At 50.9% G+C, this 27,642-nt stretch overlaps 3 protein-coding genes across 5 annotated transcripts in view; all 3 read right to left on the bottom strand.

Annotated features, from left to right (window-relative positions):
- Positions 1 to 6,064: 6,064 nt before the first annotated feature.
- On the bottom strand, positions 6,065 to 10,264 carry KLK7 (kallikrein related peptidase 7). Its single transcript, XM_007531317.2, has 5 exons — positions 10,140 to 10,264; positions 9,614 to 9,773; positions 9,068 to 9,315; positions 8,495 to 8,631; positions 6,065 to 6,817 (listed from the first exon to the last, which is right to left on the bottom strand). The coding sequence occupies exons 1-5, from the start codon at positions 10,210 to 10,212 to the stop codon at positions 6,662 to 6,664; spliced, it is 774 nt and encodes a 257-aa protein (XP_007531379.1). The 5' UTR covers positions 10,213 to 10,264; the 3' UTR covers positions 6,065 to 6,661.
- Positions 10,265 to 19,609: 9,345 nt separating this feature from the next.
- On the bottom strand, positions 19,610 to 26,329 carry KLK8 (kallikrein related peptidase 8). 2 transcript variants are annotated; one of them, XM_060175270.1, is made up of 6 exons: positions 26,250 to 26,329; positions 25,812 to 25,892; positions 24,685 to 24,892; positions 23,901 to 24,160; positions 22,142 to 22,275; positions 19,610 to 19,819 (listed from the first exon to the last, which is right to left on the bottom strand). In XM_060175270.1, exons 2-6 carry the CDS (start codon positions 25,882 to 25,884, stop codon positions 19,664 to 19,666), a joined length of 831 nt encoding a protein of 276 aa, XP_060031253.1. In that variant the 5' UTR covers positions 25,885 to 25,892; positions 26,250 to 26,329; the 3' UTR covers positions 19,610 to 19,663. The 2 variants fall into 2 exon arrangements, with proteins under 2 accessions (XP_060031253.1, XP_007531346.1); XM_007531284.2 differs by lacking the exon at positions 26,250 to 26,329 and having other exon boundaries at positions 24,685 to 24,844.
- Positions 26,330 to 27,254: 925 nt separating this feature from the next.
- Positions 27,255 to 27,642, bottom strand: part of KLK9 (kallikrein related peptidase 9) — a 9,973-nt gene continuing 9,585 nt past the window's right edge. For both annotated transcript variants that reach the window (XM_060175291.1, XM_007531316.2), the window contains exon 5: positions 27,255 to 27,568. In XM_060175291.1, the coding sequence (XP_060031274.1) occupies positions 27,416 to 27,568 (153 nt within the window). In that variant the 3' untranslated portion in view covers positions 27,255 to 27,415. The remainder of the gene's footprint in view (positions 27,569 to 27,642) is intronic.

Raw genomic sequence — 27,642 nt, forward strand, 5'->3', positions numbered from 1 at the left:
AAGAGCATTGAAGTCCTGGGAGGGGGAGGCCAATTGCTCAACAGCAAACATGCCGGAAACAGTGAGACTTGAGCAGGGCCTCTGCATCCAATACGGCTGTGGGCTCGGCCCGTCACTGGCCCACCCCCCCTACACCGTGGGGTTGGGGTGGAGGGGCCTGGAGGGGGTTGGGCAGTGCAGGGCCTCTGAGAGACAGACTGATATTTCTGACCCCAAGCACCAAGCAGTGGCCCTGGTGGTTCTGCCACTTCTGTGTGGAAACGTGTTTCTTCAAACCAGCTTTCTCTGAACAAGTCTCCCACAAAGCAAATGTTTTGTAAAAAAAAAAGCACTGCTCTGCTCTGGCTACTGGTGCCAGGGATCGAACCCAGGACCTCTCATGTGCAAGTCCTGTGTGTTACTGTCACTTTCTCTCCACCTCCCCAAACATTTTTAAAAAATAGTAACTAATTGGGGCAAAGGAGACAGCATAATGGTTATCTAAAGAGACTCTCAAAAGTCCCAGGTCAATCCCCAGCACCAACATAAGCCAGAGTTGATCAGTGTTCTCATAAAATAATAGTTTGTGTTACTATGATCATATGTATTCTTGGTTTGTGTGTTTGTTTATGAAAGGAAAGGGAGAACCAGAGGGTCACTCTGGATATACAGTGCTGGGAAGTGAACATGGGACCTGGGCTATAGGACCCAGCCATCTATTAGGCCACCATTAAAAGACAAAACTAAAGTCACTAGAACATTTTAAGCTCTATATGTAGCAGCTGGAGGGGGGGCGGTTTGTCACATCAGGCCAAGCCCTATGGGTGTGAGAGGTCTTTGCATATGTGGGAGTGGAACTGGAGGCCCTAACTCTCTCTCTCTAAAAAATAAACAAACGGGGCCTGGTGGTGACGCACCTGGTTGAACGCACATGTTACAATGCATAAGGACAAAGGTTTGAGCCCCCAGTTCCCACCTGCAGGGGGAAAGCTTTGCAAATGGCGAAGCAGAACTACAGGTGTCTCTCTGTCACCTTTCCCTTCTTGATTTCTGGCTGTCTGTATCCAAAAAAAAAAAAAAAAAGATAATAAACAAATTGAAGTTAAAAAGTAAATAAATAAATTCTTTAAAATTTTTTTTTAAAAATTATCTTTTGTTTATTGGATAGAGACAGCCAGAAATTGAGAGGAAGGGATGACAGAGAGGGAGAGAGATAGAGAGACATCTGTAGCTCTGCTTCACTACTTGTGAAACTTCCCTTCTGCAGGTGGGGAATAGGGACTTGAACCTGTGTCCCTGTGCATTGTAATACATGTGCTTAACCAGGTGTGCCACCACTCAGGCCCAATAAATTCTTTTTATTTTTTGTTTTCCCCTTTTATTGCCCGTTGTTATTATTGTTGTTGTTGTTATTTCTGCCATTGTTGGGTAGGACAGAGAGAAATGGAGAGAGGAGGGGAAGACAGAGAGGGGGAGAGAAAGACAGACACCTACAGACCTGCTTCACTGCTTGTGAAGTGACCCCCTGCAGGTGGGGAGCCAGGGGCTCGAACTGGGATCCTTCTGCCAGTCCTTGCACTTTGTGTGATGTGTGCTTAACCTGCTGCACTACTGCCTGCCTCTCCCAATAAATTCTTTATGTTTAAAATTTATTTATTCTGATTGGGGAGACAGATAATGATTCTGCAAAAGACTTTCATGCCTGAGGCTCCGGGTTTCAGGTTCAATGCCCAGCACCACCATAAGCCAGAGCTGGGTAGGGCTCTGCTGTCTCTTTCTTTGTCTTTCTCTCTGTATCTCTCTCATTCAAATAAAATAAACAAAACATTAAAAAAAACTTTAAAAATATTTATTCATGAAAGTGAGTGAACCAATGAATGACTCTGGCATCTGCAGTGCTGGAGATCAAACTCAGGACCTCATGCTTATAATATTTGTGCTCTGCTTCTATACTTCCTCCCAGACTACAGGAAAGCTTAATTTGATTTGATTTATTTTAATTTTTTTCTTTATTGTGGGGATTACTAGCTTATAGTTGACAGTAAAATATAGTAGTTAGCACATGTGTAAATTCCTCAGCTTTCCACATAACACACCAACTCCCCACCTAGGTCCTTCTCTGCCATCATGTCCCACGACCTGAATACTGCCAACCCCCCCCCCGGGGGGGGCAGAATCTTTTCCTTTGGGGCAACACTCCAAACCCAGTCCAAGCCCTGCTTTGTGTTTCCCCTTCTGTTCTTATTTCTCAACCTGTGTCTATGAATGAGATCATCCCATATTCATCCTTCTCTATCTGGCTGATCTCACGTCACATGATTCCTTCAAGTGAAAATTTTGTTTTTAAATATCCGTTTAGCTGCTAGGGCTTTGGCTGGGACATTGCGCCTGTGTGTTTCCATTTCTCCTGGCAGACTCTTTTTTTTTTTTTCCACATAGAAGGAGGCGGGGGGGGGGGGGGAGAGAAGAAGAGAGATCACTGCTCCACTCCTCTGAAGCTCCTGTTCTGCAGGGTGCTCCCATGTGGTTGCCGGGGACTTGAACCTGGGTGTCTGTGCAGAGTTTACTGCTGCAAGAGACAGCCACAGGGAAAAAAGAGGAGCTGCTTCTTTCATTTCAAGGATGCTGAAATAAAGATGGAGTCCACAAGTGTCTGTCTGGGTTCTTCTTGAACTGGACATATAATCCACACAAAAAGAGAATAAATTGACAGATCATCTAAGGAAAAACGTCAACATTGTATTTACTTTTGTCAGAGAGAGACAGAGGCCAGAGCACTACTCAGTCCTGCTTTGTGGCAGTGCTGGCCTTGAACCTGTGACCTCATACATGAAAGTCCTGTGTCCTAACTCACTGACTATGCAGCAGAGTTTTGCAGCTGAGGCCTAGGGATCCTGGCACCACCACAGGCGGAAGAAGCAAAGTACGCACCCTACTGGGTGAGCTACTTCCCAGCCCCACTTCCATTCTGTTTTAGTAACTGACTTATTCAAATGCCGCCTGACCTCATGGGACTATCCTGCTGCTCCCTGTGGACTTTTCCGTCTCTTCAATTTACCAAGGAAAGCAAAGAGGCAGAAATAAAAGGCGACACTGCAGCACTGCCCCACTGCTCATAGTCTTCCCCTAGGTGTGCCGTGCTGGGTGGTGGTGCACCTGGTTGAGCACATATGCTACAATGCAAGGCCCTGGGTTCAAACTCCCAGTCCCCACCTGCAGGAGGGAAGCTTCATGAGCAGTGAGGCAGGGCTATAGGTGTTTGTTTCTCTGTCTCCCCCACCTCTCTCAATTTCTGTCTCTCTATACAAAATAAATTAAAAATTAAATTCTGAGTTTTCCCTTGGTGTTGGGTGCTTATATGTGGTGTCAGTTACTTGAACCTAGGTCCTTGTTCATGGTAAGGTGGGCACTCTCCCAGCCTGTGACTCCATTTTTTAATTTTTTATTTATTCTTGAGATAGGTAGGTAGGTAGATAGATAGATAGATAGACAGATTGATAGATAAAGACAGAAACCAGTGCACCACTGGCATATATAATGTTATGAATGGAACCATTAACCCCAGGCATGCAAGCCTGTGCTCTACCACTGAAATATCTCCCTGGACCCCTTTGAATTTTTCTTTTCCTTCCTTCCTTCCTTCCTTCCTTCCTTCCTTCCTTCCTTCCTTCCTTCCTCCCTTCCTTTCTTCCTTTCTCTTTCTTTTTTTAAGTATTTTTTAATTTTTATTGATTTAATAATGATCGATAAGACCATAGGATAAGAGGGGTGTAAATCCACACAGTTCCCACCACCAGAGTTCCATATCTCATCCCCTCCACTGGAAGCTTTCCTATTCTTTATCCCTCTGTGAGCATGGACCCTGGGTCATTATGGGGTGCAGAAGGTGGGAATTCTGGCTTCTGTGATTGCTTCTCCACTGGACATGGATGTTGGCAGGTCAGTCCATACTCCTAGTCTATCACTATTTTTTCCTAGTGGGGCAGGGCTCTGGAGAGATGGGGTTTCAGGGTACACTGGTGAGGTTGTCTGCCCAGGGAAGTCAGATTGGTGTCACAGTAGCACCTGCAACTTGGTGGCTGAAAAAGCATTAAGATATAAAGCAGAACAAATTGTTTAATAATCAGGAACCTAAAGGTAAGCATATAGAAGATGAGATTTGAGGTCTCCATTTTGGAAAAAGCTGTAAGTCTATTTTAGGTCTATTCCAAGGGGCCCACGACTTTACTAATTTTGCCTGAACCTGACAGCTAACATGTAGGTGAACTAAAGGTATTATCTGGGGAGATGGTGTCAGGGTTGGAAATAGGACTAGAAAGCTGGATCTGGGCAGAGAATAGCTCCCCAATATGGGATGGTATATAAATATTGTTAACTGTAAACCCTACTGATTTGATCTGGGGCCCATATTCAGCACAGGAGCCTGTGTGACCCCGTATGCCAGGACCTTACACCAACACATAAAGTTGACCCCTGGGCCCACTTTTTAAAAGTTCCTTATTTCAGAGATACAGAGACACAGAGAGGGAGAGACAACACATTATCTGAGCTTTTCCTGCTGTGAAAAAGCTCTCATGTGGTGCTAGGGTTCAAACCCACACTGCGAGCATAGCAGGACAGAGGCCCTGCTTCCAGTTACCTCTCTACCCCTCCTCCACACTTCCTCTTACATTATATAAACTTGACTCTGATGCAGAGGCAGGAGGAGGATGGTGGGGTGGGGCTGGACTCCTGGATCTGAGAGAAAGGGCTGTGGATGGGGATGGGACCTGGAAGCTGTGTTCTGTGGGAACCTCCATTGTGCAGGGAAGCTAAGGGTGCAGGGCTTCTACACGGTGGGGACAGGTAGGGATGGGGGTGACAAGGGACTGAGGAGAGCGATGGGGAGAGGAAAGGAGAGGCTGGGTCTGGAGCATGTGGGCTGGGAGGGAATTCTGGGGGAGGAACTGGACCAACAGGCAGAGGGCTGAGTCCCAGGCTCTAGAAGATCCCTCTGTCAGCAGCGTCAGAGGTGTGACCGCCTGGGAGCCTTAGGTGGTGGGGGTGTGGCCAGGCTCTGAGTCACAGGGGGCTGCTCCCTCCTTCCTCCCACATTCCTCCTCTGCTTTCTCGAAGCTGAGAGCCCATCTCCTGGCTCCTCTGCCACCCAGGATGTCCAGTGCTCACTCTGGATATCCTTGGAGGACTCACCAGACCTGTCTTCCTTTCCTTCTTTTCTCTTTGAAAAAGATTTATTAATAAGGAAAGAGAGAGAGACTAAGCATCACTCTGGCATGAGTGATACCAGGGTTCAAACTCAAGACCTTATGCACTTAAGTCCAAAGCCACTGAACCACCTTGAGAACCACCAATCCAGTCCTTTCCTTTCCACCACCTCTCACCAGTCACCTGTGAAATGCTCAGAAACAAATCCACACCCCTTTCCATCCTGGTGAAGCCAGAATCTTTTTTCTCCTCTTTCCCTCTCTCCCTTTCTTCTCTCTCCCACTTTGCAGATGAGAGAAACTGAGGTGTGAGAGATAGAGAGCTACCCCACTGCACAAGCTTCCAATCACATACGATTTTCTCCCTAGGCTCCCTCTCCTAAGGGTCTCTGCTCCCCAGCTTTGGAGCTTTCCACATCTACTTTCCAAGCTTACGGAAGTGCATATTCATGACAGCACTCTGGGTCTGAACCCTGGCCACACATGGCAGCTCCATGGCTGATGGAGCCATGCTGTGTATCTTTCTTCCTCTCTCTCCTCTTTGCATAGTAAATGAAAACTTATCTGGGAGTCTACTCTCTTGTGGCAGATATGCACAAGCATGAAGCCCTGGCTTCATCCCTGGACATCGCAATATACATGTATTTTATGTAACAAATTTATTCTATATATGGTACATCTTTGGAAAAGTGAGGGTGGAGGGGTGGCATAGTGGTTATGTAAATGAACTATGTGTCTGAGCCTACAAGTTCCCAGGTTCAATCCTTCACACTACCATAAGCCAGAGCTGAGAACACTTTTGGTAAAAAAAAAAAAAAAAAAAAGAATGTAAGAAAGAAAAAGAAAGGAGAGCACCACTTTATGAGCATCACGACAAAGAATTTGGCTCATAACCTTTCAAATTTTATTCTGTAACTAATTCATTTCACATGGTGAGAGTCACAGACATGTATATCCTCTCCCCCCCTTTAACATCAGAGAGCATAAATATTCCCTCAATCACGCAAATATGCCAAGTAATAATTATCCACACAGGCTGCCTGACACCCCATCTCAACACTGCCTACTGCTTCCCTGAACAGTCTACCCAGCTGGGATATGCTCAGGGTTTTGTGATGTTAAGTCATGCTGTCGTGAATCCAAGCCTTGTTCCAGGTTGTGGGATGGATATCTTGGTAGTCTCTTCTTAGTTTTAAAATTCAATTCCTGAGCCAAAGGTGACGAGTAAGGTCTCGGTGACAAACAGTAGAAACTGCACCAATTTACAACCCCTACAGCTGACAATGCTGGCACCCCACACTCGTATCAGCACTGACTTGGGGGTACTTGGAGAACCTTGCTAGTTTGATGGGTTCACACACGACATATGGTTGAGGTTTGTAACGGGTCTTCGAAGAAAGGTAAAGCCCAGTGTGGTTAGAGGTCACTACTTGTGGTGACTTTGCTGCTCAGGGGAGGACATGGAGAGAGAGAAGAGCTTAGGGGTTCCCCCTGATAGTGTCTTGGATCCATTTCAGATATTTGCAGACTTGGGTGTAGACACCTGGATCATTGGGTTGGCCACATGGGAATGAACCCCAGGACACCAGGCCCTGCAGTTTGCCATTGCACACCAGCGGTCCCCCTGAGTCACCCTGGAAAGGAAAAAGCAGACCATCAGCTTTGACTGCAGAGAGAAGCCTCCATCCACCCACCTCTCTCTAGCAAACAGGGATTTCCACCATGGCCAATGGGAGGAGGCCCATGGTCCCAAGGGATCAGTGAGAAGTCAGGAGTGAGAGCACACAGTCAGCCAGGTTCTCTGAAGACATTGGCTGGAGTCCAGACCTATGGAGCCAATCAAAGAGAAGAGGAGTGGCCTCAAAGTCCCATTTATTTCTGCTCATGGGGAGGGGGAAGCCAGAGAAGAAGCATGGGGTCTAGTATAGTGAACTAAGAGTAGGGTTCCGGGGCCCAGTCACAGTACAGCGTCACACCCATCAAGCCTGTCATCACCAGGGCTAAAAGGGAACTTCATTCTCTGGGGGGTGGAGGATAGAGGAAGGGAACAGGAAGGAAGAGAACAGAGAAGCAGGAGTGTGGAAAGGCAGAGGTGAAGGTGAATGGACACTGATGGAAGCACACAGCTGATAATAGGGGGAGGATGAAGGGGAGGAGTTGGAGGAGAGCTGAAACACAAGGAGAGCTTTGGTAGAAAGCCATGTGGGAAGACAATCTTCATAGATTGAGGGGGGTTACAAAGACCAGGCAAGAGAGCTCTTTCCCGGGACTGGTGTGAGGCAAGGGGGAAGTCTCTATGAGTACGAAATCTCAGCAGTGGCAATAAATAATAATAATAGAAGGCGGCACTGAGACAACCAAGTGTAAGGTAGCAAAGATCCGTGATAGACACAGTGGGCAAAGGCCAAGTCAGAAGAGCGTTGTGGGCAGCCTGAGGGCTCTTAATCGAGGAAGCTGATATTTTGTTCATTGTGGGCTTTCTGCATGGAGTGTACTTTGGAAATGCTGCTGCATGAAGCTGGAGAGACTGCATAATAGCTCTATAGAATGACTTTCATGCCTGAGGCTTTGAGCTTGCAGGTTCGATTCCCAGCAGCACCATAAGTTAAAACTGAGCAGTGCTCCAGTGGTGGTGGGTGGAATGGGGTGGGGGGAGTTGTAAGAGAATTTAACTTATTGGACCAGGACAACAGCTGCACAGACAGGACTTGCACGCATGAGCCCCCTGCACCACCTATGCCAACACTGAGTGGCTCTCTCTCAAAATAAATACATCTTGAGGACATAGAACTCTGGTAGTGGGAACAGTGTGGCATTGTACCTCTGTTATCTTGTAATTTTATAAATCAGTATTAAATCACTAGTCAAAAAATATATCTTGGGGGGAAAAAAAGGAGGATTTATCTCGGGCACTGAGCTTTTATGTATACCTCCTTAAAGTTTGGGTTCTGGTGGTGCAGTAGATGAAGTGTGGAACTCTCAAACATGAGGTCCTGACTTTGACCCCTGGCACTGCATGTGCTAGAGTGATGCTCTGGTTATCTTCTCTTCCCACACCCTGCCCCTCAATACATAAATTAGTGCCTCCTTTCTCACCCGTAGTCTTCCCATTCAGTGTCTGCTACCTCCCTAGGCCCTCAAATCCCATGTGGGTAGAGAATGGGGGAGAGAGAGCCTGGAGCTGGGGAAGGCTCAGCATCAGGGTCACCTAGAGATTCTGGCAGTGGGGGAGGGGCATGGACTCCCTGTTTAGATGAAGGCCCTCCCATCCCTGCCCCCACAGGCCCAGGGCCAAGAGGGAGGAGCCTCACATTGCAAGCATTCTTCTTGGAGTTGGGGATGCCAGCACACAGCATGGCATTGCCCAGGAGGTCTTTGTAAACCTTCTTGCAGTCCTGGGGGGAGATGAGGCTGATATCCGTACACATGAGTTTTTTGGGGAAGGACACTGTGGGCAAAGTAAGAGGTGTCAACTAGAGGCGGGGCCAGGAAGCCCTGGGTGCTGATGGCAGGGGAAGGGATCTGGGAGGCTGCCCTCTGCAGGAGGAGGGGCTGGGGGATTCCACACACAGGGCCATGGAGAGGTAGCTGAAGTGGACTCATAGGCCTGAGGGAGGGAGGGAGGGAGGGCTAAGTGTCTGGACCACACCCCCCACCCCCTGCCAAACTTCCAGACTGAGGAGTTGGGGTTCTGGACTCTAGATTGGGGCGGTGTGGGGGAGCTGATGTTCTCTTCCCTGTAGATGGAAGGGGGGGGGGTCTGGCAGGTTCAAGAGTGGAGGAGGGGCTGGGGGATGCTTGGGCATGAAGGACGAGGGCCCAAGGGACCCCTTGCCTGAGGGAGGGTGTTGGGGTCTGGTACCCAGAGCCCTGTACAGCCTTACCATCGGGGCTGGTGGTGGTGCCCCAGCCAGAGACGATGCACTTGGTCCCAGGAGGAGCACAACGGGAAGTCAAGTTGACCATCTGCACTTTGGCTGATGGCCTGGCCAGGCTACTGAGTCGCACCAGCATGATGTCATTGACATGGGTCTGTGTGGAGTACCCAGGGTGGCGGAACGATCTTACGGCCTTGATTATCCGGCCGCTCTTATCACCCAGCTGATCACTTCCCAAAAACACGTTGTACTGACTGTGGAAGAAAGCAACAGAGATATGTGACCAGGAGAAAGGCACAGACACCCAGAAAGAGGAGATGAGAGACCCAGAGAGAAAGGGACAGAGGCCCAGAGAAAGAAGGAGACAAGAGACCTGGGGGGGGGACAGAGACCCAAAGAGAGGGGGCCTAGAGACCTGAGGGAGGAGACAGACCCAGAGAGAGGAGACAGACCTGGAGAAAGAGGGGGACAGAAGCCCACATAGAGAAGAGGCTGGGGAGGGGGCACATCGATGCCCAGAGAGAGGAGGGACAGAGGCTGGGGCAAGCATACCTCATCAGGCAGTGGGCGGCAGTGAGGACCCAGCGTGGGTGGATCAGGACACCTCCACAGTGGAGCTGATCGCCCTTGAGTAGGGCCACCTGCCAGGGGTTGGAGCCTTCAGTGCAGGGTTCCCCACCAATAATCTTCTCCCCATCCTTGTCCCCATTGTCTGGGGGCACAAAAGGAGAAATGCATGGGTGGTTAAGTGTCAGCCAAGGGTCTGGAGACTGAGCTGGAGACAGGCAGTTGCAGAAGCAACACAGAGAACCCAGGAGGCTGAGAGAGACCCAGGGCACCTGCCTGCTGGGAACCGGAGCAGAGGTGGCCACTGACGCCCAGGGCGCACAGGGCAGGGTGGAGGGGCCCCACTGGGGTCAGAAAGAGGCAGGAGGAATTGGGGTGGGAGACAGACAGGCTGCCATTCAGGGAGGAAGTTGCCCCTTGGGCAGGGAGGGGGAGTGGGATGGGGGTGGGGGAAGAGCCTGACTCAGAAGAGCCATGGGGTCAATGGGAGGCTTTCTGGTCCTGCCCTCACCTTCTTCTTGTCCGGCAGACCCCAAGGCCAGCAGCACTAGGATCAGCAGGGAAGGGAGAAAGGAGCCTGCCATAGTGGCCTGTCAGCCACTGGGACCACAGATGAGGACCTCTGCCCTGGAAGCTGGAAGGACAGAGTTCAGGAAGCAGGGCCCCTCCAGCTCCTCCCTCACACCTGGGGCTCCCTCAACCCCTCCTCCCTTAGACCCAGGAGTCCCCCAGCCCCTCCTCCCTCACACCCAGGGAGGCCCATTCCCTCCCCCTTTATACCCAGGAGTCCAGGTCTCCAGTTTCTTCCACCCTTAAACCCAGGGGTCCAGGCCCCCAGATGCCTTTCTTTTGAAGCGCAGCAATTCTGACCCCCCCCCCCCATAAATCTGGATAATCACTTTCATTTTACCCTAAAAGACTCAGAATTCCAGGCCCCCAGCCCCTGGTCTGTCAGAAGCAGGCCTCGGATTCTAGCTGTCCCAGGCCCCTCCCCTCACGCGCTGCTCCCACTGAGGGCCCTGCTCACCTCGGGAGACTTGGATCTGATCAGAGATCCAGACCCAGTCAGAAGCCAAGCGTCTGAAGCCCTTGAGTCGGGCGGTCCTCTTATAGCACCCCTGCCCCCGCTCCCGCCCCCAGCGCCCTGGGGTGCAGGAGGAGCTGGCTCTGGGACGCCCCCTTCCTTCGCCTTTCCAGCCCAGTTTTTTTTTTTTTTTTTTCGCTTATCTCCAACCACCTGAGGCAACTAAGGCGATTGGCCTCAGCTCCTTTCTCCACCCGCCCAGGCTTGGGAGACCCGGGTGGGGCGGGTTCCTGGCCAGCGTGCCGCCCCCGCACCTTCCAGCTTGGCGCCCCACCACCCATCCCAGCTTCTGCCGAGGGAGGGAGGGGCACAGCTCCTGGAATGGGCTTGTGCCCGGGTGCTCCCTGGAGCCCTTTTGCTTGCCCTCACCGCCCCCCCCCTTTTAGGGGGTGACCGAGATCTAGCCCCCTAGCTCTGACCAGCCTGTGGAGACTTGTCCCAGCTGTACCTTGTCTCTGAGCCCTAGCTGGCCCCTTTGCCTCTCACTAGCTAAGAATTTAAAAGACGCCCACGGAATGCTAACTGTTAGCAGGTGACTCTGGGCTTTCCTGTTAGATGGACGTTTCTATACAAAAATTATTCTTTTTAACTTTTTTGTTTGTTTTTAAATATTTATTTATTTTTCCCTTTTGTTGCCCTTGTTGTTCTATTGTAATTATTATTGCTGTTCTTGATGTCATTGTTGTTGGGTAGGACAGAGAGAAATGGAGAGAGGCGGGGAAGACAGAGAGGGGGAGAGAAAGATAGACACCTGCAGACCTGCTTCGCCTCCTGTGAAGCAACTCGCCTGCAGGTGGGGAGCCAGGTTCTCGAACCGGGATCCTTAAACCCATCCTTGCGCTTTGCACCACCTGCGCTTAACCGGCTGTGCTACCGCCCGACTCCCTTCTTTTTAACTTTTTAAAAAATATCTTTATTTATTGGATAGAGATAGCCAGAATTTGAGAGAGAAGGAGGTGATAGAGAGGAAGAGAGAGACAGAGAGACACCTGCATTCCTGCTTAAACACTTGCAAAGCCTTCCCCCTGCAGGTGGGGACCGGGCGCTCGAATCCAGGACCCTGCACATTGTAACATGTACTCAACCAGGTGTGCCACCTCCCAGTCCCACAAAAATTATCCTTTATAACTAAAAGGCATGTGGCATTGCCACAGAGAAGGTGACTCAACAGTAGAGCACAGAATTTGCATGTGTGCCCGTCCCCTGTGCTACATGTGCCAGAGTGATCCTGTGAATTCAGTATCTGTTTGAGATTTACTTACTGGGAGAGTCCGGAGCAGTGCTCAGCTCTGGCAGCAGATGCTGCAGAGGCTTGAACACTGCAGTCTCTGGGGCCTCCAGCCTGCAACTTCAGCTCCCAGATCTTTTTTTTTTTTTTAGGTTTTTTTATTATTTTTTTAAATTTTATTTTATTTAAGAAAGGAGACATTAACAAAACCGTAGGATAAGAGGGGTACAACTCCACACAACTAGGATTCCCACCCCCCAATCTACATATCCCATCCCCTCCCCTGATAGCTTTCCCATTCTCTATCCCTCTGGGAGCATGGACCCAGGGTCACTGTGGTATGCAGAAGGTGGAAGGTCTGGCTTCTGTAATGGCTTCCCCGCTGAACATGGGCGTTGACTGGTCAATCCATACTCCCAGTCTGCCTCTCTCTTTCCCTAGTAGGGTGGGTCTCTGGGGAAGTGGGGCTCCAAGACACATTGGTGGGGTCGTCTGTCCAGGGAAGTCTGGTCGGCATCATACTGGCATCCGGAACCTGGACTTCAGGTGTGGAATGACAACCCTTCAGCTTCATCACTCAGGTGAGACCTTTCCAGATCATTTTTAAAATATGGTGTGGAGGGATCCAACCCAAGGCCTCACAAGTATAAGGCATGAGGAGGGTTTGAAGTGGTGAATTAACCAACCAGGGAATCTCCTCATCTCATGATATTTTCAGCTTTCTTAAATGACTTGGAGTCATTTGGTTCCCACTGCAGAAGTCTGCAGAAGGTCTTCACTAAAATCTGGGTTTGAGTCCCTGGCCACCATATGGGAGCACCGTGCATAGGGAGAGACGTGAAGCAGTGCTGTGGTGTCTCTTCTTCTCTCTGTCTCTCACCTTCTATCTGGAAAAAGAAAGAAAAAATAAAGTCGGGAGTCGGGCGGTAGCACAGGGGGTTAAGTGCACGAGGTGCAAAGCACAAGGACTGGAGTAAGGATCCCGGTTCGAGCCCCCGGCTCCCCACCTGCAGGGGAGTGGCTTCACACAGGTGAAACAGGTCTGCAGGTGTCTGTCTTTCTCTCCCTCTCTCTGTCTTCCCCTCCTCTCTCCATTTCTCTCTGTCCTATCCAACAACAACAACATCAGTAACTACAACAGTCAAACAACAAGGGCAACAAAAGGGAACAAATAAATAAATAGATAAATAAAAGTTCTCCAAGGGGCCCGAGTGGTGGTGCTCCTGCTTGAGTGTGTACACATTACAGTGCACAAGGCCCTAGGTTCAAGCCCCTGGTCCCTTCTATAGGGAGGAAGCTTCACAAGCAGTGAAACAGGGCTACAGTGCTCTCTCTCTCCATTCCTTCCCAATTTCTGCCTTTATCCAAAATTAATAAATAAAATTAATTTAAAAAAAGATTAAAAATAGGTCCTCCAGCAGCCGTGGGGCCGTGCAGACATGAAGCCCAATGGGAAATAAACTAAACAAATAAACAAACCACAGAACTCAATCTGACCACTAGTTGGAGGTTGGATTTTCAGGGGAGGTGATGCTGACGCAGGCAAGTCCATCTGAGGGGTGGTGACAGTGATAGGCAGGGAGAGTCAAGATGCGTTTAGGAAAATCTGCAGACCTGGCAGTGGACTGAATGGAGGCTGTGGTCAGGGAGACAGAGATGTTAAGGCCTTAAGGTCAAATGTTTAGGAGAGGATGTGAAAGACCTTAGCCCTGACCACAAGCGTATTCTAACTCCAGTCCTGCCCTTGACACAATTCTCAGCACCAATCTGGACACAAGCCCTATCTCTCTCTTTCTCTCTCTCCCTCTCTCCCTCTCTCAGTCTGCTCATGTAGAACTGGGAATTTGTGCATCATTCAGACATAATTTCAATGTTCCAGGTCACCTTGTTTTCATTTAAATTATCTTTATTTCAATGAGAGAAATACAGAGAGAATAGGACACACACACACATACACACAGGGGGAGGAGAGAGAGAGAGAGAGACTCCAGAGCACTGTTCAGCTCTGGCTGATGGTGGTGCTGGAGATTGAATTTGGGACTTCAGAGTCTTAGGCATGAAAGTCTTTTGCAAAACCATTAAGCTATCTCCCCAGCCTTACTTTTTTTTTTTATTCTGATGGAGGAACAGAGAGAGGGAGACACCACAGCACTGGATCTTCCTCTGTTGCCTCAGCACCTTCCATACAGTGTCAGGGCTCAAACCTGAGCTGCACACATGGTGATGTAGATCCCCTACTTGGTGAGCTCTCTCTCCAGCCCCTAAGTATTCATCGGAAACCTCCACTTGAACCCAGTCCTAACCCTGGATCATGCTTTACCTTGACCAACTTAAATGTGTACCTCAACCTGGAACCCAGACCGTAAGTAACCAGCTAGCTGACTCCAAATACCCCCTTGGGTGTAGTCTCCCACCTCAATCAATCTTAACCCTGATTCTCTCTCTACCTATGACCTGAACCCTGAGCCACTAACTGGAAGAGAAATCCAGCCTCAGTCCAAACACTGCTGCCTTCATAGCCTCGTTCCCAGACTTGGCAGTTCACACCCTGCTCTAGCTGTCACAGCCAAGGAAACCCACCTGACACCCTCCCCGTGACCCCCGCCACATACACACACATCAGTCAGCAGTGCAGCTCCAGGCCTGGCTCGATTCTCACGTCCAGCCCAATTTCTCCATGAAATGCCACACTCCTTTCATCCCCGTGCCCTTTGTGGCATAGGATCTCCTACAAGGGCAGTTCCCCTGCTTCCAGGCCTACCTTTTCCATTCTTTCTATTTCAGCTAGAGAGGGAGATAGAGAGACACAGAGACAAGAGAGACACCACACACCACTCCACTACCGCCTGTACAGCTTCGCCTGGTGTCCTCTCTGACCCTCCCTTGTGGTACTGGGGTTTGACTCTCAGTCCTCACGCATGGCAAGGTATGCACTCTACTGGGTAACCTGCCTCCTGACCACTCACCGCTCCGTGCTCACTCCCCCGTGCCCCCGCTTCCCCTAGTCCTTAACTGCCAGCTCACGCCTCACTCATGCTGCTCCGTGTCCAACTCACTGAGTCCCCAAGCCCTGTGGGACACTCACTCTCCTCCAGTCAAAAGTCAGGCCCCAGAACGTGAGCTCTGGACCGTAACCATTCTTAGCCGTGGGGTGGGGGGGAGGCATCCTGATGGACACTGCCAACCAACTGGGATATCAACTCCGGGCCGCTTATCCTTGCAGCCCTCCCTGGCCTGGCAACATTCACCCTTCCCTCCTGACTCCCCCCTCCCATTCCCCAGAGGAAGCATTTGAGCAGAACTTTGCACATGTCACCTGCTGCCCAGATCTTCATCCCTGGCCCCTCCATCTGCTGCCACCTCAGCGTCTGGTGACAGGAGCCAATGAGCTGGAGATGCTGCGTCTTTATTTGACTTAGTGACTGGTTGTCATCACTGGGCTTTCTCTGCTGCTGTCTTTCTTTCTCTTTCTCTTTCTCTCTCTCTTTTTCTTTTCTGTTAGTGAATATTAATTTTTAATTTTTGATTTATTTTTATCAGTGATTTAATGTGGATTTACAAACAATAGGGGTATACTTTCATACTTTTTCCACCACCATAGTTCTGTATCCCCATTTCCTTCACTGGGAACTATAATAGTTCTTTCAAGGGCAGACACTGGCTGACCTTATCTCTCTCTCTCTCTTCATATATATACTTTTTCTCTGGTCCTGCCTTCTCTTCCTTTCTAAGTCACACCTATACCTAGTGCTACTTCCAACTGTCCTTTCTTCTTTCCTTTTCTCCAGGGATGAGAGTCGGGCTCAAACCTTGCTCGAGCACATGCCAAATAGTTGTGTTGCCAGGTGAACTATCTCACTGACCCCCTCGGTCCTCCTTGTGTTGCTCTGAAACCACCAGAGCTTGTCTCTCTCTGTGCACAGCCATCTTCCTGTGTCCTTAATGATCTGAGACCATTTTAAAGGGTAAACACCGGACTGCGTGAGCTGAGGAAAGGGGCCAGGTAGTCACTGGTGTTTGCGCTGGCACCTGGCCCAGCCCAGGGGACAGAGGAGGAGCTGGAATGAATACCAGTGTGCAAGCCTCTGCCATCCATCGGCCTGCTGTTACACACGGTCCTGCCGTGTCTCTGAGCCATGCAGCCTCGGAACGTGAGCGAGGGAACCTGGCCTCCAAGTGGGCTGGCCCAGGGGGAACTACTGGCTGTTCCCTGTGGTTCCAGGTAAGCAAGGGACTTTTATGAACCCCACCTGGTCCCTGTATAAAGTGTGGGAGGGCAAGTTCTACTTCAAGGCTAGTGTGGGGGGGTTGTTAACTGCTGAGTGGAGGCCGGTGGGCACATAGCCAGCGTCAGTGTACTGAGTGGAATGACTTGAGTAGCCTCTGCACCTCCCGGACATTTCTTGGACCTCATGGAGGCCAAGTGATGACTGTCCTCCCCACTGGATGGAGGAGAGGATGAAGGTTTAGAAGTAGCTAGAGCTGGGACACATACCTTGCCATGTGTGCAGCCTTGGTTTAAGCCCTGGCACTGTATGGGAGGCCCTATGTCACTGGAGGAAGCTCCAGTACTGTGGTGTCTCTCTCTCTCTCTCTCTCTCTCTCTCTCTCTCTCTCTTTCCCCCTCTGCTTCTCTATATGAATGAAAAAAACAACCTGAGAGCAGTGAAATCACATGAGTCAGATCCTGATTCCACAATAAGTAAGCAAACGAAATAAAATAAAAGTATGTAGTTCTGCCAAGGTTTTTTGAAAATTGGAAACAGGATGGGAATGGGCGATGATAGACCAGATAGAGTGCACATGTTACCATGTGCCTGGGCTCGGGTTCAAGTGCCCACCTGCAGGGGGGATGTTTCAAGAACAGTGGAGCAGTGCTGCAGATGTCGCTCCTTCTCTCTAGCTTTCTCTTCCTCTTTCAAAAAGAAAAGAAAAGAAGAAAGAAAAACAAGGGGCTGATGGCCATTGAGAATGGCAGAGTAGTGCACGCACTGAGCCCCAAAGGTAGCCCTGAGGGTGAGAGAAGGCTGAGGAGAGAGAGAAGAAAGGAGAAAAAAAGGGAACAGGGTCGGCAAAGCCGCCCTGCTTTGTCACACACATGACCCGGGTTCCAGCGAGGCTCAGTCACATTTGAGGAAACTTCTGTACGGTATTGTGTCTTTCCTTCTCTGTCTGTCTGTCTCTCACTTTCTGAAAAAATGCTTGGAGCAGTAAAAACTCCAGCTATGGCTGAATAAAATCAGTGAGAGGGGCCAGATCATTTGAGCAGAATCACATAGCTAAGGGGCTGGAAAGGTTCAGACTCACACTCTACCTAGCAGGAAACATCCCTGGGACATCACCCCCAGACACTTTGGAGTCTTTTTTTGGCTCAAAATACACTTGGGAGCCTGGGGCCCACTCTTGTATATCCGTGCTAGTGAGAGTCCTGAGCCCCAGCCCTCTCTTCATCTCCTGCCCCCTGTGTTCAGCCCTGCACCTGCTCTGAGTGCCACCTGACAGCCAGTCTCCCTCCTCCCTGGCCCTCAGACCTGGTCCTGAACTTGTGCTGGTGACTCACCTCCCAGCTCAGGATCATACCTGAGAACTGGCATCTGTCTGTCCCGCCAGGTGTGCTGTGCCCTGAGGAACCAGGGCAGTGAATGACTCTCGGGAACCTAATTCAGCCTTCTGGATTCAAAGGCCCATTGTTTCAGACTTCCTGAATTCCCTCACCACTTCTCTCAGGAACAGAACCCTGCACCTTTGAGAAAGCTGCCCCCTCTCTGTTAACTGAAAAACAAACACAGAATACTGAGAGAGAGAGAGAGAGAGAGAGAGAGAGAGAGAGTAGCACCAGAGCTTCTTCCAGTGCATTGGGGTCCAGACTTCCAATCTTGAATGTGGGCTACACACAATGTCAAATGGGCATCTTCCCATTCCCAGGGGGTGTTTTTTTTTTCTTTTTAACTCCTTAAAGCATGAAAGTCATGGTAGTTAGATTTCAGAAGCATTTTTCAGAACAGGGGTTGGCAAACTTTCTCTTGTCTTTCATTTACTTATGTATTTATTTTTAGAAACAGTGAGGAGAGAGAGAGAGAGTGAAAACTCTGAAACTACAACACCAAAACTTTCTTCAGTACAGTAGGGGTTAGACTCAACCTCCAACCTGAGTTACACACATGACAAAACACTATCCAAGTGTGCTATTTTATCATCCCTTTTTTATTATTCTTATTTTTTAAAACAAACTCTTCCCATAAAGGGGCCAAAATAGCAAATATTTGGACCCAGAGATAAAGCAAGAGGCTTACACAAGTACTTACCTAACAAAACAGAAAAGACATTTTCCCACTTAAAAAAATTTTTTTTTTTTTGCCTCCAGGGTTACTGCTGGGGCTCAGTGCCTGCACCATGAATCCACTGCTCCTGGAGGCCATCCCCCCCCCACTTTTGTTTTTTGTTGCCCTTGTTGTTGTAGCCTTGTTGTGGTTATTATTGTTGTTGATGTCATTCATTGTTAGATAGGACAGAGAGAAATGGAGAGAGGAGGGGAAGACAGAGAGGGGGAGAGAAAGACAGATACCTGCAGACCTACTTCACCACCTGTGAAGCGACTCCCCTGCAGGTGGGGAGCTGGGGACTGGAACCGGGATCCTTACGCCGGTCCTTGCGCTTCGTGCCATGTGCGCTTAATCTGCTCGTGTTCTGTTTCTGGACCTCACCAGTAGTTTCATGAGTGCTGATGTGTGAATAAACATTTCTGTATTTCCTGCACCTTACTCGGTACAGATGTATTTTAAGAGTGGTAGAGGAGGGGAGATCTTATCCCAAACAGACATATGTGAGCTGCCTTGGAACTAAGTCTTTTCAAGCACTGCTTTTGGACTGGAGAGACTGCATAAAGGTTTTGCAAAAAACTTTTGTACCTGAGGCTCTGAGGTCCCAGGCTCAGTCTCCAGCACCAGCATAAACTAGAGCTGATCCAGGCTCTGGGGAAATGTCTTTTTTTTTTTCTTTAATTTGCTTTCCCTCCCTTTTGTTGCCCTTGTTGTTTTATTGTTGTAGTAGTTGTTATTGTTGTTGTTATTGATGTCATCATTGTTGGATAGGACAGAGAGAAATGGAGAGGAGGGGAAGACAGAGGGGGAGAGAAAGACAGACACCTGCAGACCTGCTTCACCGCCTGTGAAGCGACTCCCCTACAGGTGGGGAGCCGGGGGCTTGAACCGGGATCCTTACGCAGGTCCTTGAGCTTTGCGCCACCTGCACTTAACCCGCTGCACTACCACCTGACCCCCTGGGAAATGTCTTTCACAAGCCAGCCCATTGGATAATTGAAAGTCCTTGCATCTATCCCCCCGCCATTAACCCCTTTTCAGTCAAAAGTTATGGGAGATAGGAGACAGGAGATGGGGGGTGATGTCCTGGTCTTTGCAGACAATCCAGTCAGACCTCCCAACAGTAGGCCCCAAGAGTACACCTCGATAGTGTGCTTGCTCAGCTACGTGCTAGATCCAGGTTTGAGTCTGGCCCAGGATGCTTCAGTCTTGTGGTCCCTCTCACCCCCAGACCAGAGCTGTGAAGCCCTGGCAGCCACCATAAAACTAAACAAAAACCTCCCGGCAGGATGCCTTCCCTGTGGGCCCCAAACACAGACAGGTGAACAGACTGGGAGCCAGGAGGCAGGTGACAGGTGAAGGGTGTTTATTAAAGATCGGAACCCAGAACTCTCTTCTTAGGATCAGCCCCTGATGCCCATGGTCTTCTTGATCCAGTTCACATAGCGGCAGGTGCTAGTGTAGACCCCGGGCTTCTCAGGCCGCCCACAGGGGTCCGAGCCCCAGGACGTGATGCCTTGGAGAATGCCGTCACACACCAGAGGGCCTCCGGAATCACCCTGCAGTGAGAGAGAAGAGGGGCCGGTTCACCTGAGATGCCCACAGAACATCTTTCCCTGTGCCACCCGGGATGTAGTACCTGTCCTGCAATCTGATTGGTTCCTTCTCAGCAACGATAAGAGATAAGAGCTTTGTCCCCGGGGCCAATGGGGAGAGAGGGTGGTAGGAATTCTGCCCACGAGAGCATCCATTGGATGTCCAAGGACAATGGGGTTGGATCCTGACCAATGAGGAAAGAGAGGTCTTACCCCAGGGTTCAGTCAGAGAGACGACAGTAGAGATAATGAGGAGCAGATGCCGAGAAGGTGAAAAAGCTTATTGGTAAAAGGTGAGAGCTTTGTAGGACAGAAGAGACAGCTCAGGATGAGAAAACAGGACTCACAAGCCCTCAAGCCCCAGAGGCCTGGCACTGTTTTATGTCAGAGCTGAGCAGTTTCCTGCTCTCTTGCTCTAGCAAAATAATAAAATAATAATAATGTTTTTCATTTTAAAGTAAAATATTTTTAATTAACTTATTTTAAGTTTTTAAAAATGTTATTATCTTTATTTATTTGACAGAGACAGCCAGAAATCAGGAATAAGGGGAATATAGAGAGGGAGGGAAAGAGACAGAGAAAGACACCTGCAGCACTGCTTCACCACTGGTGAAGCTTCTGCCCTGCAGTGGGGAACCAGGTTTTTTGCGCATTGTAACATGTGCGCTCAACCAGATGCACCACCGCCTGGCCCCATAAAATCTTTTCTTTTAGCAAGTATTTCTTTTTGGTAAAAGCTAATGTAAAAACTCATTTGCTAAAAGAAAAAAAAGGAGTATCTGGGCAGGGGAGATAGCATAGTGGCCATGCAAGTCCTCCCTCCCTCACTCCCTTTCTCCTTCCCCCACTCATTCCTTTTCTCCTTCCCTCCCTCCTTCACTTCTTCCTTCCCTTCCTCTTTCCATTTCTTTCTCCCTCTCTCCCTTCCTTCTTTCTCTTCCAAACCAGAGCACTGCTCAGCTCTGGTTTATGGTGGCTCTGGGGATTGAACCTGGGATCTCAGAGCTTCAGATGTCAATGTCTTTTACACAACCATTATGTTATCTCCCCAGTCAATGACTTTCGTGCCTGAGGCTCTGAGGTCCTACGTTCAATCCCCAGCACCACCATAACCAGAACTGAGCAGTGCTCTGGTTAAAAACAAAACACAGCAACAATAACAACAAAGCAAAGCGCAACCAAGCAAGGAACAATGCAATGAGGTCTGCCTACATTTCACAAACATCAGGAGGAAGCCACCCACAGCTGGTGGCAAATACCAAAAGCTGAACCAGGAATCACTCCTGGACTGTCTAGCAACACCCTTGTTGTTGGCCCAAGGCGAAGAGACGGTTGCCTTAAGGCAACGAAATGTAGGAGGACAAAGCAAGGTTCTTGTGGACAAGGATGGATGGACACATACACACACACATCAATGGTGAGAATCTCTGGGGGAAGAGTCCTCCTTCAGGAACTCTCAAGACAGGCTGAGCTTCATCACAGGAGGGAATGACTCCATTCCTGGGAATGAAGGCAGGGAACTGACGGAAACATTGTCTTCACCATCAGCCAGGAAGGTGGGGCTTCCGAGAAGGGGACAGAGTCAAGGAGGACTGGAGTTACAGCTCATCAGAGGGAGGCAGTCATGGCTGTGACAGATTCCAAGATGTGTCACTTAGGGGGTGGAGAGACCTCAGAGGGAGCCTTGTCAGCTGCTGTTCCCTGGTCAATTGGGAAGAGGTTAGTGCTCCCCAAGGAAGCAACAGTGGGAGAAGGCAGTCATATCTCCAGGAGAATGGACTGGCCCAGGACACTTGCCTCCCCTTTAGTCCCAGGCCCTCTCCTTCATCTATATCTCATCTCCCCCTCCTTCCACTCCTCTCCTCCCTCTCTCTTTTAATGTTATTACTTATTTATCTATGGAGTAGAATCAGGAACTGAGAAGGAAGGAGGAGATAGAAAGGGAGAAAGAAAAACAGCTGCAGACCTGCTTCACTGCTTGTGAAGCTTCCCTGCTGCAGGTGGGGACTGGGGTCTTGAACTTGGGTCCTTTGTGCGTGGTAATGTGTGTGTTCAACCAAGTGCACCATCACCTGCTCCCCCTTTTTCTCTCTGCACCCCATCCTGAAGGCAAGCATTCCCAGGACAAAGGGGCGATAAGCCAGTTGTCTCTGATCCATGGACCATGTGACCTTCGGCGGACCGCACCTTTCTCTAAATCAAGATGGGAGGGATTTTCCTGGAGTGCCAATTTTTGGTGGTGACCCCACTGCCAAACGGAAGAAGAGGGTTTCAGAGGGCACTCACCTGGCAGGTGTCAGCCCCGTTACTGTCACCAGCACAGACCATGCCATCTGTGACTTGCCCGGGGTAGGCGTTCTCACATTTCTTCTGGGAGAATATTTCCACATCTGCACAGTTGAGGGTGTCAGGAAAGTTCTCTGAGGGGGTGGGGGAGAGAGGCTGAACGCACTTTAAATACCTGTTGAGTTACTAGCCCCAGTTTCTTTTTAAATTGTCACTAGGGGCTTGGTGCCAGCACTACAAATCCACCATTTTGGGGGGCCATTTTTTCCTTTTATTCCCCCCTATTTTTATTTGATAGGACATAGAGAATTTGAGAGAGGGAGAGGGGAAGAGAGGGAGAAAGATCTACATCTGAAGACTGGTTTCACCTCGTGTGAAGCATTCCCCTGGCAGGTGGGGAGCAGGGACTTGAACTTGGGTCCTGTGTGCACCACTGCCCTGCCCCCTACTGGGTCCACTTATGGATGGGGGAATCGAGGCTGAGAAAGGGGAAATAACTCACACAGAGAAAAGGGGTGGAGGCATGGTTTGTACTCATGTCTGATTCTTGAGCAAGTGGGTTGCTTCAGCATCCTATAATCTCCTCAGAAGTAAGAATCATACAGGCAGGGACCCAGTTCCTGACTAAGCGGCTTTCTAGGGGATCATATCCCTTCTCTGAGTCCCAGTTCTTTCACGGGTACGTGGAGCCAGGGGCACCGAGGGAACTATCTGGGCTCCAAGTTCCAAAGAGAAGAACTCAATAGACAGCCAGACTTTGGGTTCCATGTGGAGCTGGGGAACTAGTGGGGGGTGGGGGGAGAAACAGCTTGAACTCCTGGGTGTGAGGAAAGAGGGAGTCTCGGACGTGCAATCTTGTGTTCTAGAGGGGAAAAGTGTTTAGGAGATTATTTTCTTGAGTCACCAAGGAGCTGGTTTTTCCCCCAGAGTCTATTAAGAAGGTTACTTAAGGGCTGGCAGAATAGCTAACTCGAACTGGGTGAAGGTTTGCCGTGTGCACACCCCAGGTTTGAGTCTGGTCTGGTCCCTATAGCAGTGAAGGGATTCTGGTGCAGTAGTCTTCACTTCTCTCTGGCTCTCTCTCTGTCTGAAAAAGGCAGCCCAGTGTAGTGAAACCCCAGTGATGACAAAATAATAATAGTAATAACAATAAGGAAGATTATATAAATATATAAAGTCTCGTGCAATAAAACACCTCATAACATTGTACTCTCCACTTTGAAGGATGAAGCCTTCACTTATCCATCTGTCTACCAGCCATTAGTTTCTCTGCATCTATCTACCATCCATTCATGCATTCACCTACTATCTATCTGTCCATCCTTTTTAATTTTTTTTTTTTAATTGCTACCAGGGTTACCACTGGGGCTTGTTGTCTGCATGACTTATCCAGTGCTCCTGGTGGCCATTTTCCTCTCTTTTTTCCCTTTTTATTTGATAGAATAGAGAGAAATTGAGAGGGATGGATGAGATAAAGAGGGAGAGAGATAGAGAAACACCACCTGTAAACCCAAGTCCTTGCTCAAGGCAACATGTGCTCCACCCGCTGCACCACCACAGCCCCCAACATCTACCCCCCACTTCCGGCTTAACAGTGTGCTCATTCACTTTTTGTTCCTTCCAGTCCCGCTAGAGGGCGCCCTGTGAACCTCAGCCTCACAGGGACCAGGTGCCTTCCCTTAGCTTCTCTGAGAAGCAAAGCTTTACCTAAGGTGTGGGGTCTACTGGGCCAGCCAGCTTCTCCTCTCCCTCCCACTACCTCTGGGGCTGGTAACGGTGCCCCAGCCAGAGATGGTGCATTTCTGGCCAACTTGAGCGCAGCGATTCGGCAGCCTGATGGGCTTGACTTTGGGTCCGAAGGACACCCGGCCCCGGAGCCGCACGAGCATCAGGTCGTGGCTGTGGTCCTCGCTGCTCCTGTTGTAGCAGGGGTGTGGGATGGACTCAGCCACCGCCAGCTCTTGCTCTGACCCTTCCTTGTTCTTCAGGCTGTGGTCTCCCAGACGGACTGTGAACTTCCTGTAATGATTGAGTGGGTGGGGTGAGGGGTGGAGGACATGGGGACCAGGTCAGGAGTTTGGGGCCCCAGCCCCTCCTCCTACAGATCTGAAGGTCCTGTCCTCTCAGAGTCCGGGGCTCCCAAGGTTTTTTGTTTTTTGTTTTTTGTTTTGCCTCCAGGGTTATCGCTGGGGTTTGTAGCCAGCACTAGGAATCCACTGCTCCTGGTAGGCATCCTCCCCTCCCCCCCGCAATTTTATTGGATAGGACAGAGAGAAAATGAGAGAGGAGGAAGAGATAGAGAGGGAAATAAAAAGACACCTGCAGACCTGTTTCACTTGTGAAGTGACCCCCCCCCCCCGTAGGTGGGGAGCCTGGGCCTCAAACTTGGGTTCTTGTGTTTCCTACTATGCGCACTTAACTGGGTGCACCACCACCTGTGCCCCGCCCCCTGCCCCAACCCTCTCTCTTTTCTGCAGTGAAGCCCAGCTCCTCTCCCTCCTCACTGCCAGCCCGCCTCCGCCCCCACCCCAGGACCCACTCACGGCTTTTTGCAGTGTGCTGCCGTGAGCACCCAGTTTTCTGCAATGAGGACGCCCCCGCAGAGCAGTGAGATGCCCTGGAACAAGGCTGTCTGCCAAGGCTGTGAGTGGGCTTCGCACTCCTGCCCCTGCAGCACCTTGGAGCCCTGGGCCCTCCAGTGTCCTGGAGGGGAGTGGAAGGGGGAAGCCGAGAGAAGGTTGGATCCCCCACCTGTTGGGACAGTGGGGGTGGGGCAGGAAGGCCACCATAGATTTAAAGTCACATGTGGCAAGATCTCCACCTCCATCAGGTCCACACAGCCTCATGGGGGGGAGGGGAGGGGGAAGCTTGTACAAGCTGTCACATAGCCGCACATATCCAGTCCGCAATGCCCGTGAGTCAGAACACAGCCGCACACAGCTGAACATGTGAGCACATGCCCTCACACACATCCACATACTCCCACATGCCCCCTGATCCATACTCCCACATGCATCCACATGCTACCACACATGCCCAGAAGTTCCCATATATCCTCAGACTCCCCCATTTGTTCACACACTCCTACATGCCCCCAATACATCCACATGTCCAGGAGCTCCAGTAAGTATTTGCACCCCTCAGGGGGCAGCCCCACAGGCTGTACTTAATCCCGTTGTCTTTTTAAATCGATGCAGCTATTTTCAAGATTTATCTGTGTATTTTATGAGAGAGAGAGAGAGAGAGAGAGAGAATCACTCCCGTGTATGCAGTGCCTGGGATCAAACCCCTGCACCTCAGGCTTGCAAATTCTGTGTTCTACCTGCAGAGAACCATCTCCTGAGCTTCCCAGGCTGCTGTTCTGGTTTTGTTTTTCGCTGAACAAGTCTCGTGGCTGGGGAGATAGCTCAGTGGTAGAATGCAGGACTTGCACCCCTCCCACTTCTTAGGCATTTTGCTTACACTTGCAGAAAGTTACGCGAATTGGGCCAGATCAGACCTGCTGCCCTCACCCACCCTCCCTCAGAGAAATCCACAGATGCCTCCAGCCTCCCCAGATGTCACATCTAACCCCTGCTCTCCCCCACATGCCGCCACCACAGGCGCTCAGACAGAACTACGTCGCCATTCTCTCAGGCGCCTCCACCCCAGCCCTCGCGGTCCCCCTCACCTGCCCAGGCTTCCGACGACAGCAAGAGCAGAAGCAGCCCGGTCCAGCCGGCCACAGGTGGGGGGGCTCCCATGGTGGAGTCTGGGAGAGGAAAAGGGCGGGGCTGAGGGACCAGGAAGGAGGAGTTGGAAATCTCCGTTCCACTTGGGCACCTGGGGAAGGAGCCCAGCATCCTGGCAGTTCTTTAGGATCTTGGGGGATGCAGATTGCTGAATCAAGCCGAGGGGATGGGGATGGGGATGGGGAGAGGGATGCTTCCCACAGAGGAGGGATTCGGGTCCGGACTCCTGTGGCTAAAGGAAGAGGGAACTGGGAGCTGGGTCACCTTATCTTGGGAAGAGTTGGGGGGAGGCCCCGATTCCTAGATTCTCGAGGCTCAGGTTCAGGGGCTGGGGTCCTGGGCGCTGCAGGAGGAGAATTGTGAATCTGAGGACTTACAGAATCCGGGGTGGGGGCGGGGCCACCTATTGGTTCGGACCCTGAGGAAGAGGCCCCGGTCCCTCGCCGTCTGCTGGGTACTGCATCCTGCAGCCTTTTAACTGCGAGGCCCCGCCCCCTGGCCCGCCCCCTGCAGCTCCGCAGCCCTGAGCATCTGGCAGCTGCAACCCAGAGAGCCGAGGGGCTGGAATCTCAGGCTCTACGGGCCTGGACCCCTGGGCCCAGGGAGAGAGAAGGGCTGGGGGACCCCCGAGTCTTAGGATGGGCCGGGGGAACCCTGAGTGTGAGAGAGGAAGGGCTGGTAACCCGGACCTCTGGAGCCCGAGGAGGAGGGGCTGGGAGTGGTGACTTCTTAAGGATTTTAAGCAAGAGAGAGATGGAGGTCTGGATTTGGAAGACTAGAAATTGAATTCTTGTGTGTGTATGTGTTTAAGGAGATTTGAAACCCGGGGCTTGGGGAAGCGTGCCCCAAAAGAAAGGCGAGATGGGCGGGTTGGACCCGCCCTCTGTCCCCTGAGAGCTCCGGGAAGGCAGGTTTGGGAGGAGGCACCGTGACCTGGTTTCCCCTTCCCCCGGGGATGACGGGGCCAGCCCGAGCTTAATCCGGGAGCCTTGCTGCAACAGGGCGGTTGGAGGCAGATTCAGGCAGGACCTCCAGGGAGCTTGCGGAGAGCCTCTCCTCACCTCCCGCACCCCACCCGCGTCCCACAACGCGAGCAACAGGGAGGCGCAACTCCACACGTTTATTGTAAAACCAGCCGCTGGATCTGACCAGCACCCACATCGTCCTCCGACGGTTCCCGCCGGGATTCAAACCCGCGACTCCAGTCTGTTTACTGCTCCGGTGTGCATGGCAAGGAACGCCCCTGACGTCACGATGGGCGTGGCTCCGGTCGAGGGGCGTGGCCACCAAGTGGCGTTCAGAAGGCGCCGTCTCATTGGGCCAAACTCCAAGGGGGCGGAGCCATCTGCTGGATTTCGTTCTCTGGGCGGAGCCACCGGGCCAGATCTGGCCACAGGGGATTCCCCTCTGCATCTGAGGGGGCGGGGCCTGCATAACTAGAAGGCGCCTCGGGAGGATCCGAGGTCAAGGGCGGAGACCGCTGACGTCTGTGCCCTGAGACTGGCGCCCACCCTCCTCTCTGCTTCCACCCAAGCACCAGGGCTCAGCTTTCTTTCATGGTCTTTTCGATCCAGTCCACGTAGTGGCATACACTGGTGTAGACGGTGGGGCGCCCGCGTCTGGAGCAGGGTTCAGAGCCCCCAGACACCACGCCTGCCAGGGTCCCCTTGCAAACCAGGGGGCCTCCGGAGTCACCCTGCATGCAAGAGGAAAGCAGAAAAACTGTTAGGTAGGTTTATTCGTGAAGTCTGCAGGCACTGTCACCCTGGA

Source organism: Erinaceus europaeus, chromosome 2, assembly GCF_950295315.1.
Source record: "Erinaceus europaeus chromosome 2, mEriEur2.1, whole genome shotgun sequence".
Taxonomy (NCBI): domain Eukaryota; kingdom Metazoa; phylum Chordata; class Mammalia; order Eulipotyphla; family Erinaceidae; genus Erinaceus; species Erinaceus europaeus.

Coding starts and splice junctions, on each gene's coding strand:
- KLK7 (XM_007531317.2), bottom strand. CDS start 10,212: ATGGCAGGCTCCTTTCTCCCTTCCCTGCTGATCCTAGTGCTGCTGGCC. Junction 9,774..10,139: donor GTCTGCCGGACAAGAAGAAG/GTGAGGGCAGGA, acceptor TTGTGCCCCCAG/ACAATGGGGACAAGGATGGG. Junction 6,818..8,494: donor CCAAGAAGAATGCTTGCAAT/GTGAGGCTCCTC, acceptor TTTCCTTTCCAG/GGTGACTCAGGGGGACCGCT.
- KLK8 (XM_060175270.1), bottom strand. CDS start 25,884: ATGGGAGCCCCCCCACCTGTGGCCGGCTGGACCGGGCTGCTTCTGCTC. Junction 22,276..23,900: donor CACCGTTACCAGCCCCAGAG/GTAGTGGGAGGG, acceptor CCACCCCCTCAG/AGAACTTTCCTGACACCCTC. Junction 19,820..22,141: donor ACGGGGCTGACACCTGCCAG/GTGAGTGCCCTC, acceptor CTCTCACTGCAG/GGTGATTCCGGAGGCCCTCT.